The sequence below is a fragment of the Schistocerca piceifrons genome, chromosome 11 (genome assembly GCF_021461385.2).
Source record: "Schistocerca piceifrons isolate TAMUIC-IGC-003096 chromosome 11, iqSchPice1.1, whole genome shotgun sequence".
NCBI classification, from domain to species: domain Eukaryota; kingdom Metazoa; phylum Arthropoda; class Insecta; order Orthoptera; family Acrididae; genus Schistocerca; species Schistocerca piceifrons.
This window is the reverse complement of record NC_060148.1, coordinates 10842404-10855270: the sequence shown is the minus strand read 5'-3', so window position 1 is coordinate 10855270 and position 12867 is coordinate 10842404. Positions and strand designations below refer to the sequence as shown.

Sequence of the window (12867 nt, the reverse complement as noted above, 5' to 3'; positions counted from 1 at the left end):
CAAGTCTACACTACAAGTGTAGGAATCTTAAAAAGATGCCATGTATCGATGTCTTTTGTGATGTGATTCTGACAAAACTTCAGCTGAACTGTGTTAAATTAATTCATCTGTGTACGTGGGTATGGAGCGGAAACTGATTGACACAGAATGTTGTATTAATTATGAAGGCAGTAAAAAGGATAGTGGCAACTGAGATGAAAACATCAGGGAAGTAAGCAATAAATTGTGACAAAGGCGTATGAGCAGCTTGCACACCCACTCTTATTCTTCATTGTTTGCTCCTAAAACATAAGTTAATGCATCATGGACAGTGCTGGAATTGCCACTATTTCGAAATTGTATACACTTTCTTCATTTTGATTATATTTCATTACACGCTTTACTCCATTGGTGTTTATCATTATGATGTCACTCAGTTGAAATACACTCTAAGACAAAAAAAAGGACACATCACAAAGAAATTATCCGAATGGGATGGATATCAGTAGGTGTTATGTATATGTACAGACAAATAATTACAGTTTCAGAAAAATGGGATGATTGTTTAAGAGAAAGAGCTTCACAAATTGAGCAAGTCAATAATGCACTGGCCCACCTCCGACCTTAGGTAATCAATTATTTAGCTCGGTATAGATTGACACAAATGTTGGACGACCTGAGCGATATCGTGCCAAATTCTTTCCAGTTGCTGTGTCAGATTGTCAGAATCTCAAGCTGGTCGGAGGACCCTGCCCCTAATGCCCCGAACGTTCCCAATTGCGGAAAGATACGGCAATCTTGTCGGCCGATGTAGGGTTTGGCAAGCAGGAGAAACTCTCGCCGTGTGCGAACGGGCATTATCTTGCTGAAATGTTAGCTGGGATGGCTTGCCTTTTGGGGCAAGAAAACGGGCTGTAGAATATCGTCGACATACCGCTTTGTTGTAAGGGTGCCACAAATGGCGACCAAACGGGTCCTTCTGTGAAAAGTAATGGCACTTTGGAGCATTAATCGTTGTTGTTGGGCAACAGTGAGGTTGATATACCAGTGCTGTCCTGGATGTCTCCACATACATCTTTGTGGTCATTGGGGCTCAGTTTGAAGCGGTACTCATTGTTGGAGGCAGTTCTACTCCAGTGAGTGAGATTCCGGGCCGAGTGTGCTCGATACGACTGCAGATGGGCTGCTCGGTGTACAGCAGAAGTCAGTGGTAATCGGCACAAGGGGTGCTCTGAGTTCAGACCACTTTCTGTGACCTGCCTATCAGTCATCCTTGAAGCACGAGTTGCAAGTCTGATTGACGATAATGACGAATCTGGGGCCGAGAGTGCCTCGCTGACGATTGCTCGGTCCTCGTATTCTGTCATCTCTGTAGGTCGACTGCTTCTTTCTTGATGCTGTCTGACCCTGGTTCATACACGGCTGCCGACACTGTCGAATAGTATCCTCGCTCCCGTTTAAATGTCGAGTGATTGGCTGAAAAATTGGCATCTGTGACCCTCTTCTTCTCCTCTCTTAAATGCTGGCATCTGCATACATTGTAGTTAACTGTAGTTAAAATCTTCTGGGTTATTAGGTCGTGTCATACATATATATTGTTCGTGCTCCTAACTGCCTATGAAATGTGTTGTTAAAATACAGTGCCTGACAAAAAAAAAGGCACTCTGAAAGGGAGAAGGAAACAAAATGAAATGAAATGTAACAGAAATAATGGAAGCTAAAGAAATGAATTAAAATTAGTACCACGGCCGGGATTCAAACCCAGTTCTCCTTGCTTGCTAGGCAGATATGCTAGCCACCACACCAGCACAGCTGCAAGGATGGCCCTAGTCCAATGGCCTCCCTAACACAAGCTTCAGTTCATACCTTCTGCTTGCTTTCCCCTTTTTAGATCATCTCTATTGCCGAGGCGCTTCAGTATAGCACGTGAGTGTTGCACATAATGGCGGAAATCATGCCTCGAGCGTAGCTGATCTGTAGGTCTGGTACAATTAAATTTTCTTTGAGACCTGGGTTTGAGTCCTGGCCACGGCACAAATTTTAATTCATTTCTCCATCTTCCATCACCATTGTAAATAAAGACGAGACTAAAGTGTCTTGAGGAAAATTTAATTGTATCAGAAACTTAGCGGATTTAGAGGGTATGTGGTGTGATTTTGGCAATTGCAAATTTGATTCAGATATACGAGCAGCTTGGCAATATGAACCCACTTACCAGTATGGTGTTCCGCCACCTACACACAGCTGTCTGAAATTCCTTCTCAAAACAGGTAGTAGTAAACATTCCAGAATTCGAACCAAGAACACGAGTAACTTAGAAGTACATATCCTTAGAGTAGTGAAGCATCTGAAATCGCTTAATAAAATAAAGTCTTGTGGTCCATCTGGTATACCAATTAGGTTCCTTTCAGAGTACGCTGATGCATTAGCTCCATACTTAACAATCCTATACAACCGTTTGCTCGACAAAAGATCCGTACCCAAAGACTGGAAAGTTGTACAGGTCACACCAATATTCAAGAAAGGTATTAGGAATAATCCACCAAATTACAGGCCCACATTGTTAACGTCGATATGCAGCAGGATTTTGGAACATATATTGTGTTCAAACATTATGAATTATCTTGAAGAAAACTGTCTATTGGCACACAGTCAACATGAGTTTAGAAAACATCGTTCTTGTGAAACACAACTAGCTCTTTACCTGCATGAAGCGCTGAGTGTTATTGAGATGGGATTTCAGATTGATTCCGAATTTCTGGATTTCTGGAAGGCTTTTGACACTGTACTACACAAGCGGCTTGTAGTGAAATTATGTGCTTTTGGAATATCGCATCAGTTATGTGACTGGATTCGTGATTTCCTGTCAGAGAGGTCACAGTTCGTAGTAATTGACGGAAAGTCATCGAGTAAAACAGAAGTGATTTCTGGCGTTCCCCAAGGTAGTGTTACAGGCCATTTGATGTTCCTTATCTATGTAAACGATTTGGGAGACAATCTGAGCAGTCATCTTAGGTTGTTTGCAGATGGTGGTGCCATTTATTGCCTAATAAAGTCAGCAGAAGATCAAAACAAATTGCAAAACAATTCAGAAAAGATACCTGTATGGTGTGAAAACTGGCAATTTACCCTCTGTGAGGTCCTCCAGAACAATGCTAAAATGAATCTGTTAAACCTCTGTTACATGATAAATCAATCAAATCTGAAGGTCATAAATTCGACTAGAGACCTAGGAATTACAGTTGTGAACAATTTAAATTGGAAAGGACATATAAAAAATGCTGAAGCGAAAGTGAACCAGAGACTGCATTTTATTGGCAGAACACTTAAAAAATGTGACAGATCTACTCAAGAGGCTGCCTGCAATATGCTTGTCTGTCCTCTTCTAGAATACTGCTGCGCGGTGTGGGTTCCTTACCAGGTAGAACTAACGGAGTATGTCGAGCAAGTTCACATTTCGTATCGTCGAGAAACAGGGGAGAGTGTGTCACGGACACGATACAGGATTTGGGCTGGACATCTTTAAAACAAAGGCATTTCTTATTCCGGAAAGATTTTTTCGTGGAATTGTAGTCACCAGCTTTCTCCTCAAAATGCAAAAATATTTTATTGATGCTGACCTACATAGGGAGATATGGTTACCTTAATAAAATAAGAGGAATCAGAATTCACACGGAAAGTTGTAAGTGCTAGTTTTTTCTGTGCACTGTTCGAGAGTGGAATAATAGAGAATTATTGTGAAGGTGGTTCGGTGGCCCGTCTGCCAGGCACATAAGTGTGGTTTACAGAGTACCTGTGTAGATGCAAGTGCGCTAGACACAGACACCGATTCTTTTGAAAATGGGCTAAGGAAGCTGTTTTATCCCAACCTGAGGCAAGCTGTCTGACAACTGTTCTAATTATATTTTAATATCCCAAATACTGTCACTGGGACCAAATTGACATTCGATATGGTCTCATACGTGTTCTATTGGAGTCGGACATGGGGATGTTAATGACCACGGGAGTATCCCAACGTTACACAGACAATTCAAAAAGTTATGTGTCATTGCCACATTGAAAAGTGTTTCCACAACTGTCACACAAGATGTAATATGCGACGATTTAGGATGTATTTGACATACCATTGTGTTGTCGGGTTCCCTCGATCGCTAGCGGCTGTGACGCGAAGTCGTACCCGACGGCTCCCCGGACTGTGACACCGGGAGCAACGACACTGTCTCTCTCCTAAACATCAGAAGAACGGGACCTCGCCTCGGGTCACCACTGCCAACAGTGGGCATTTGGGCTAGTGCAGAATCGTAATTCATCTGTAGCTATGGTGTGACGACAGTCGTCAGTAGTCGATACGAAAACCCGTAACCTTTCGCCCTGTGAAGTTTCATTTCATTCCCCCTCTTCTGGGTGCTTCAGTGTCTATCAGGTGGCATATTTGAGTTTTGTCGCTCAGCTAGCAAAGATAACGGTGTGACCGAAAAGTGTGTCGCACTACATCGTGTGGTCTTTACTCCAGGTAGAGGAGGAGGAGGAGGAGGAGGAGGAAGAGGCGGACATTGTGGACCTGGACTGCCAGCGGAGCACCCCAGACGTGTCGTCTGTAGTAGTCTCCTGCGGGGGCGGCGAGGGTGCGGCTGAGGCGGCGGTGCGTACCAGCGGGGCTCCGGCGGAAGTCGGCGAATCGGTTCCGGACGCCTCCGGCCGGCACGCCGTGTCTGCGCCTAGAGCTGCCGCACCTGCTGCGAAGGTTTCTGCTAAAGTAAGGATACTGGCAGCTCTCCGCACTAGTCTGCCCGGGCTTGCCGCCTCGTCTCTGCCTAACTACTGCAGCCTATGCCTACTTTGAACCCGTCTCCTTATACAGTTCTTATCCCCACACTTCCATATATTACCAAATTGACAATTTCTTGACACACAGCGGCTCATCCCGTCCGAAATTTGTTACTTCCTTGTTCAATTCGGCACCTCTGTGAGTTCCTCGATCTACCGATCTGATCTTAAGCATTCTCTTGTAGCACCTCTTATTCTCGCCCGAACTGATTATCATTCACACTTCACTTCCGTGCGAGACTACACTCCCCATAAATACACTACTGGCCACTAAAATTGCTACACCATTAAGATGGTGTGCTACAGACGCGAAATTTAACCGACAGGAAGAAGATACTGTGATGTGCAAATGATTAGCTTTTCAGAGCATTCACACAAGGTTGCCGCCGGTGGCGACACCTACAACGTGCTCACATGAGTAAAGTTTCCAACTGATTTCTCATACACAAACAGCAGTTGACCGGTGTTGCCTGGTGAAATGTTGTTGTGATGCCTCGTGTAAGGAGGAGAAATGCATACCATCAAGTTTCCAACTTTGATAAAGGTCGGATTGTGGCCTATCGCAATTGCGGTTTATCGTATCGCAACATTGCTGCTCCCGTCGATCGAGTTCCAATGACTGTTGGCAGAATATGGAATCGGTGGGTTCAGGAAGATAATATGGAACTCCGTGCTGGATCCCGACGGCCTCATATCACTAGCAGTCAAGATGACAGGCATCTTATCAGCACGGCTGTAACGGATCGTGCAGCCACGTCTCAATCCCCGAGTCAACAGACGGCGGCGTTTGCAAGACAACAACCATCAGCTCGGAGACCGGGGCTGCGGTTACCCTTGACGCTGCATCAGTGACAGGAGCGCCTGTGATGGTGTACTCGATGACGAACCTGGGCGCACAAATGGCAAAATGTCATTTTTTTCAGATGAATCCAGGTTCTATTTACAGCATCACGATGGTCACCTCCGTGTTTGGCGACATCGTGGTGAATGCACGTTGGAAGCGTGTATTCGTCATCGCCATACTGGCGTATCACCCGGCGTGATGGTATGGGGTGCCATTGGTTACACGTCTCGGTCACCTCTTGTTCGCATTGACGGCACTTTGAACAGTGGACGTTACATTTGAGATGCGTTACGACCCGTGCCTCTACCCTCCATTCGATCCCTGCGAAACCCTACATTTCAGGAGGATAATGCACGACCGCATGTTGCAGGTCCTGTACGGGCCTTTCTGGATACAGAATATGTTTGACTGATGCTCTGGCCAGCACGTTCTCCAGATCTCTCACCAACAGAAAGCGTCTCGTCAATGGTGGCCGAGCAACTGGCTCATCACAATACGCCAGTCACTACTCTCGATGAACTGTGGTATCGTGTTGAAGCTGCATGGGCAGCTGTACCTGTACACGGCATCCGAGCTCTGTTTGACTCAATGCCCAGGCGTATCGAGGCCGTTATTACGGCCAGAGGTGGTGGTTCTGGGTACTGATTTCTCTGGATCTACGCACCCAAATTGCGTGAAAATGTAATCACATGTTAGTTCTAGTGTAACATATTTGTCCAATGAATACCCATTTATCATCTGCATTTCTTCTCGGTGTAGCAATTTTAATGACCAGTAGTGTTCTTTCGGAATAGATTTCCTACCACTAAAATTTATATTAGTCATTAACAAACATTTCTTTTTCATACACGCTTTTTTTTCTGTTGCCAATCTGAATTGTGTATCTCCTCTACTGCTGCCGTCGTCAGTTATTTTGTTGCCCAGATAAGAACACTCATATTACTACTATTTTCTAATCAAATTCTCTCATCATTTAATTTAAGTCCACTTCATGTCATTACCACTGTTTTTACTTCTGTCGATACTCGTAACGTGTTCTCGAGGTACTATCCGAACTGTTCAACTGATGTTCCGAGTCATTTGCCATCTCTGACAGAAGTATTATGTTGTCAGAAAACCTCGGGGTTTTTATTTCCTGTCCCTGATCTTTAATTCCCTTCTCAAATTGCTTGTCGTTTTTGGGTGGGTGCGGGAAGGGGGACGGCACATCATTGTCGCACTCCCTCTTTAACCGATGCTTCCCTTTGATTCTTTGTAACTGTCTGAAGGAGCACTGCACTCTTCTTCTGAAGAACACAGGCACTGCACTGCAATATCGTATTTATCCGGAAGCATCAGCAAGCGTCATTCACCTAAAATGTCTCCCGTGTACAGGAATATACATAATGGATCTATGGGTAGACGAGTGGGAAATTTGGTTTAGAGTCCTGGTCCGGCACAAATTGTCATTGTCATTATCTGTTATACAGCTAATGGTTATCTGTATTTGTAACTGTGAATACATTCCACCTACTTTGTAACTGCAGTCTGGTTTCTGTACAAGTTGTAGATAACTTTTGCTCTTTGTATTTTATCTTTTTTTTCCTAAGCATTCCAGAGATTGGAGATGTACCAGGTGATCAAAAAGTCAGTATAAATTTGAAAACTGAATAAATCACGGAATAATGTAGATAGAGAGGTACAAATTGACACACGTGCTTGGAATGGCATGTGGTTTTATTAGGGAAAAAAAAAAAAGGTTCAAAAAATGTCCGACGGATGGCGCTTCATCTGATCAGAACAGCAATAATTAGCGTAACAAAGGAAGACAAAGCAAAGATGATGTTCTTTACAGGAAATGCTCAATATGTCCACCATCATTCCTCAACAATAGCTGTATTCGAGGAATAATGTTGTGAACAGCACTGTAAAGCATGTCCGGAGCTATGGTGAGGCATTGGCGTGTCGGATGTTGTCCTTCAGCATCCCTAGAGATGTTGGTCGATCGCGATACACTTGCGACTTCAGGTAACCCCAAAGCCAATAATCGCACGGACTGAGGTCTGGGGACGTGGGAGGCCAAGCATGACGAAAGTGGCGGCTGAGCACACGATCATCTCCAAACGACGCGCACAAGAGATCTTTCACGCGTCTAGCAATACTTTTTTTTTTTTTTCATAATAAAACCCCATGTCATTCCAAGCATGTGTGTCAATTTTTATCTCTCTATCTACATTACTCCATGGTTTATTTTCTTTTCAAATTTATACTGACTTTTTGATAATCTAATAAGTGTTACTGTTAACTGTTCAGATATTGTGGGAACAATAGCTTTGGTTTTACACCATCGACAGTATTACAGGCAGAGTGAGTTGGTGCAGTTGTTATTACACTGGACTCACATTAGGGAGGACGGCAGTTTGAGCTTGCATCCGGCAATCCTGGTTTAGGTTTTCTGCGATTTCCGTAAATCGCTTCAGGCAAATCCCGGGGTGGTCCCTTTGAAAGGGCACGGCTGGCTTCCTTCCCCACCCTTCTGTAATCCGATGGGACCGATGACTTACTGTTTGATCCCTCTTCTGACCAACAGAATTGCAACTGTTCTTAGCCGCACCCATTCCCGTTGACTGCCGAATCGTGTCCTCACCTTAAATCCATCAGGTAGCCAAAAATGAAATCACAGAGTGCGAGATACAAAATGTGTAATGACATCTTATCTGCAATTATTTGATGTTATCTATTTTTGAGTACACTCTAACAAAAGGTTAGATTCCTCTGGTCAGTGCCGATATTAATTTAGCCTGAGGTACACAAAATCCCATTTTGTACTGTCTTGCCTTCCTGAAAGTAAAAATTAAAAGTTTTCCAACATAAACATTTATTTATTTTAACATGCCATACACAATGTAGAATTTCTTTGCACACTAACGGGTCCAACTGTATTTGTCTCCCGCCAGTAAAAATTATCTCCCTGCACCCCTCTGCCTTCGCACTTTTCGTCCGGTTCTCGTACCTTGGTACGTCCGTCTGGTAGATGTGTCGGATGTCTAAATGCTGAACTCCAGCAGGAGACTCTCGAATGGACGGATAAATTTTGCCTCCTCAGAAATTAGACAGATAAATCTGTAAGATGGATACAGAAGCAAGGATTGCACAAAGCAAAAGGGCATACTATAAAAAGAAACAGTAGCTGACAGAAAAAATATTCAAGAATATCCGTGTCGGAAGCACAATTCTCTGTCGGTGCTATTACGGGAGACTTTTGAAGACGAGAGGCGTAGATCGAATAGGGAAAGAGGAAGACGCGCAGTGATTCAGTGGGAACAAGAATTGATTAACAGTGTTGTGGATTCAGTAGAGAGAACCAGTAGCGCACGTTTTAAATTATTTGTAAAGTTTGTTGAAGGTCACCAGTCCTCTCATTATCAAACACTGGATACGTGTAGTTTGGATAATGTGCATGCCATGAGTTTCGCCACTTAGAGGTGTACGCACAGTTTGTAATTGCATTACTTGTGTTATTGTGGTAAACATGTAGTGTAAGATTATGCACTGAAGGGAGTAGATTACGATAGCATTTTAAAATTTTAAATTCGTGGAGTAGTGAAATTATATATTGAAAATCAAATTTTTGTTGGTGCTGGAAGCTGTTAGGCATCCTGCCACTTGGACAGTGCACTGGGTCAACCATTAAGTGATGTAGACGGTTTGTGACATATTACGGGAATCAGTGCTGGAAACTGTAGTTCAAGGGAAGCTCGAGGGAGGGACCGCAAGAGCAGCTGCTGGTGAGGATATCCTACTGAGTTGAGTTTTTTTTCTTTCTTTTTAGCTGGAGGGGGGGACAAAGTGACACAACATACCAAAGCCTGACAAATCAAGTGTGGGGAGACAGTTGCTGTAATTTTTTTTTTTAGGGGAAACGGGGGGGGGGGGGGGGGGCATAGGGGGCGTGTCAAACGGCAGTTTGCTCTTGCTCTTCTGACACTAGACGTGTAACTACTGGTTTGGCATTACAGTCGCTTCCAGCAGCTATGTTACGTGCAGGAAGTGTACTGTCAGATCACCATTGTCGGCAGCAGCTCGATACGAAACACTTGTGGCTCGAAGACAACTAACTTCCGCCAGCTCTAGCTGATCTGGAACTACAGGGACACTGTTCAGGATGGTGTGAACAAACTTGAACAAACTCTGCACAGTAAATAACGTGCGATGCAACGGCTGTGAGAGGTTGTCTGGCATGTGGAGAACTGCATTGAGCTATAACAACAATATTTAAAGTTGAAATGGCCTTCAGTTTCTAAAGAAAAGTTACAGTTTAGGAAATCTCTTGCTTGTCCCAGTATTCTAGTATTTGCTGCCATTTGGGAAAGTAAGTTTTTTTTTTTTAGAATGAAATTTTCACTCTACAGTGGAGTGTGCGCTGATATGAAACTTCCGGGCAGATTAAAACTGTGTGCCGGACCGAGACTTGAACTCAGGACCTTTGCCATTCACGGGAAAGTGCTCTACCAACTGAGCTACCCAAGCACGACTCACGCCCTGTCCTCACAGCTTTAATTCCACCAGTACCTCGTCTCCTACCTTCCAAACTTTACAGAAGCTCTCCTGCGAACCTTGCAGAACTAGCACTCCTGGAAGAAACGATATTGCGGAGACATGGCCTAGCCACAGCCTGGGGGATGTTTTTAGAATGAAATTTTCACTCTACAGTGGAGTGTGCGCTGATATGAAACTTCCTGGCAAATTAAAACTGTGTGCCAGACCGAGAATTGAACTCGGGACCTTTGCCGTTCGCGAGCAAGGTTCTCAGGAGAGCTTCTGTGAAGTTTGGAAGGTAGGAGACGAGGTACTGGCAGAATTAAAGCTGTGAGTACTGGGCGTGAGTCGTGCTTGGGTAGCTCAGCTGGTAGAGCACTTGCCCACAAATGGCAAAGGTCCCGAGCTCGAGTCTCGGTCCGGCACACAGTTTTAATCTACCTGGAAGTTTCAAGTTTTTTTTTGTCTTATTTTTGCAAATTTCATATAATTTTACCAACCAACAGTAGCAGATTCCCGTACCGTACTGTTAGACCGAACGGCCGTCGTGCAATTTCAGAGGAAGAGGCAGCGCCGGACGCGGCCGGCAAAAGCGACCGGCAGTGGCGGGGAGAACCTGCTGGCGGCATACGAGGCGAAGGAGATGGTGTGCCCGTCCTGCCACCGCTTCTTCCTGGGCATCTCCGCCCTCCAGCAGCACGTGCGAGTGGCGCACGACGGCCGTGTCGACCCCGTCAAGAGTGAGTGCCCTCGTCCGCATCTGCGGACGCGTTTAGTCGTTTGACTGCACGCACGACTGCAGTAGTGAGAAACTAAAGTTTCGAACACAATATCTACCTCTTTACCCACGACACACTCCACGAGCCATAATATGGTGCGCGGCAGAGGATATCTTGTAACTCGCTAGTCACTGTCTTTCTCGTTATGCTCGCAAATGGCACGAGGTAAAGACCTCAACTTCAACCCTAATTTTTCTTACGTCACCTATTCGGTATCTGTGCAGTGTATACATTGGAGGCAGGATTGTTCTTCATTCTGTTGGAAATGTCAGTTCTCCAAACTCCCTCAAAAGTGTTTTACAAAAACAGTGTCTTCTTACCTTCAGGAGTTCCCATTTGAGGTTGTGGAGCTTTTCTGTAATACTCGTGTCTCAGTCACGTGGCACGCCTCTGCATTGCTTCGATGTCTCTGGGGTTCGGAACACTCGAACACTTCTCGAGAATGGGTTGCACGAGTGCCCTGTCGCGGCCCCCTTTCTAGAGGAGACTTCCCTCAAATTCTCTTAACAGATCCGAGTCGATCGTCTGCCTTCCCTAAAACAGTTCCGTTCCGTTCCGTGTCGCTTTGCAGTTCTACACCTAGACGTTTAATCGGCGCGATTTACGAGTGTCGCACCACTTTTGCTCTATTTGAACACTGTAATTTCCGGGTTTGCAGCCGAGATATTGTCATTGTTCACCTTCTGTGAGATTTTGGAGACCTCCTTCGTCGTCTTTGCCGAGTGTCGATTGCAGATTTTGTCAGTCGCCGTTTGTTCTTAAAACTGTGTGGCCGTGTCAGTTGTTGGATTATAATTCCGTGTTGTGGTCAAAAAATTCTTTTAATTCATAGGAGGGGTTGGTAACAAGCCATTTATATAATGTTTTTCTAAATTCACACTCTGGAAGGTCTTGTACCGTCTGTGGAAGCTTATTAAATAATTAATGCCCCAGTAGCTCGTAGCTATTGATTGACTTTTTGATAATCTATGGTGTGAGATTGTATAGTGTTATTTTTTCTTGCGTTGTAACCGTGAATATTATATCTACATTTTATTTCATGTAGATTATATTTTGTATAGTTTAACACTTGGTGTATATATACAAATTTATAACAGTCATTATTTTGCAATCAGAGAACAATGGCTTACAATGGGCTTTATGCTGAGAACATGTAATGACTTTCTCCTGCAGAAGTAATATGTTTTGAACACTGCTCGAGTTTCACCAGAGGATAAGTCCGTACGACATAATATGAACTGAATATTTTTGACGTAATTTTTAACGTACTCGGAAACACTTTTAGTAAATGGTTCTATTCAACATTGGCACTTAGCCACGTATGATTCTGTCTGTAATCTTTTGTTCAATTGTACACCATAAAGTTTATCTCAAATGTGATTTGTGCTACACATAACATGCCAACTGGGAGCCCCGGTTTTCTCCCGTGATTTGTGAATGTAAAGTCTGGGCTGTTCACTTCAATTGTGGCGCAACAAATTGAGCCCTTCTAAGTTTTGATGGAACACTCTCTCTCTCTCTCTCTCTCTCTCTCTCTCTCTCTCTCTCTCTCTCTCTCTCTCTCTCTCTCTCTCTGTGAGTGTGTATGTGTGTGTGTGGGGGGGGGGGGGGGGGGGGGCGGTGCACACGCGGGCTCGTGGGTGCTCGCGGTGGTGTGCGCACTGGTGCAGGTAGGAGCGGAGTGCACTTGTGCATGAGCGCTAATGTGTGTGCGTGCACCATTTGTGAGATAGGAAGAGAGCTAAATGCGTGCATGGTTCCTATTTCAGGAGGAGGACCATATTTTAGCAGTCACTTTCATTGTGACTGTCTGTGACTCTGCTCTTTGACTCAGTGCCTCCTCTTCGTGGTGAGGAGCAAAACGTAACCTTTCCATATTGGTGTTATTCCATCTTGCTTTTTCCATTCTTTTAAAGCCAA

The 12867-nt window shown here is 44.4% G+C and overlaps 1 protein-coding gene across 1 annotated transcript in view; it reads left to right on the top strand.

The window, feature by feature from the left end:
- LOC124720211 overlaps positions 1-12867 on the top strand; it is a 116462-nt gene that overhangs the window by 29492 nt on the left and 74103 nt on the right. Inside the window, exons 5-6 of the mRNA XM_047245534.1 lie at positions 4493-4735; positions 10728-10908. Coding sequence (XP_047101490.1) covers positions 4493-4735; positions 10728-10908 — 424 coding nt within the window. The remainder of the gene's footprint in view (positions 1-4492; positions 4736-10727; positions 10909-12867) is intronic.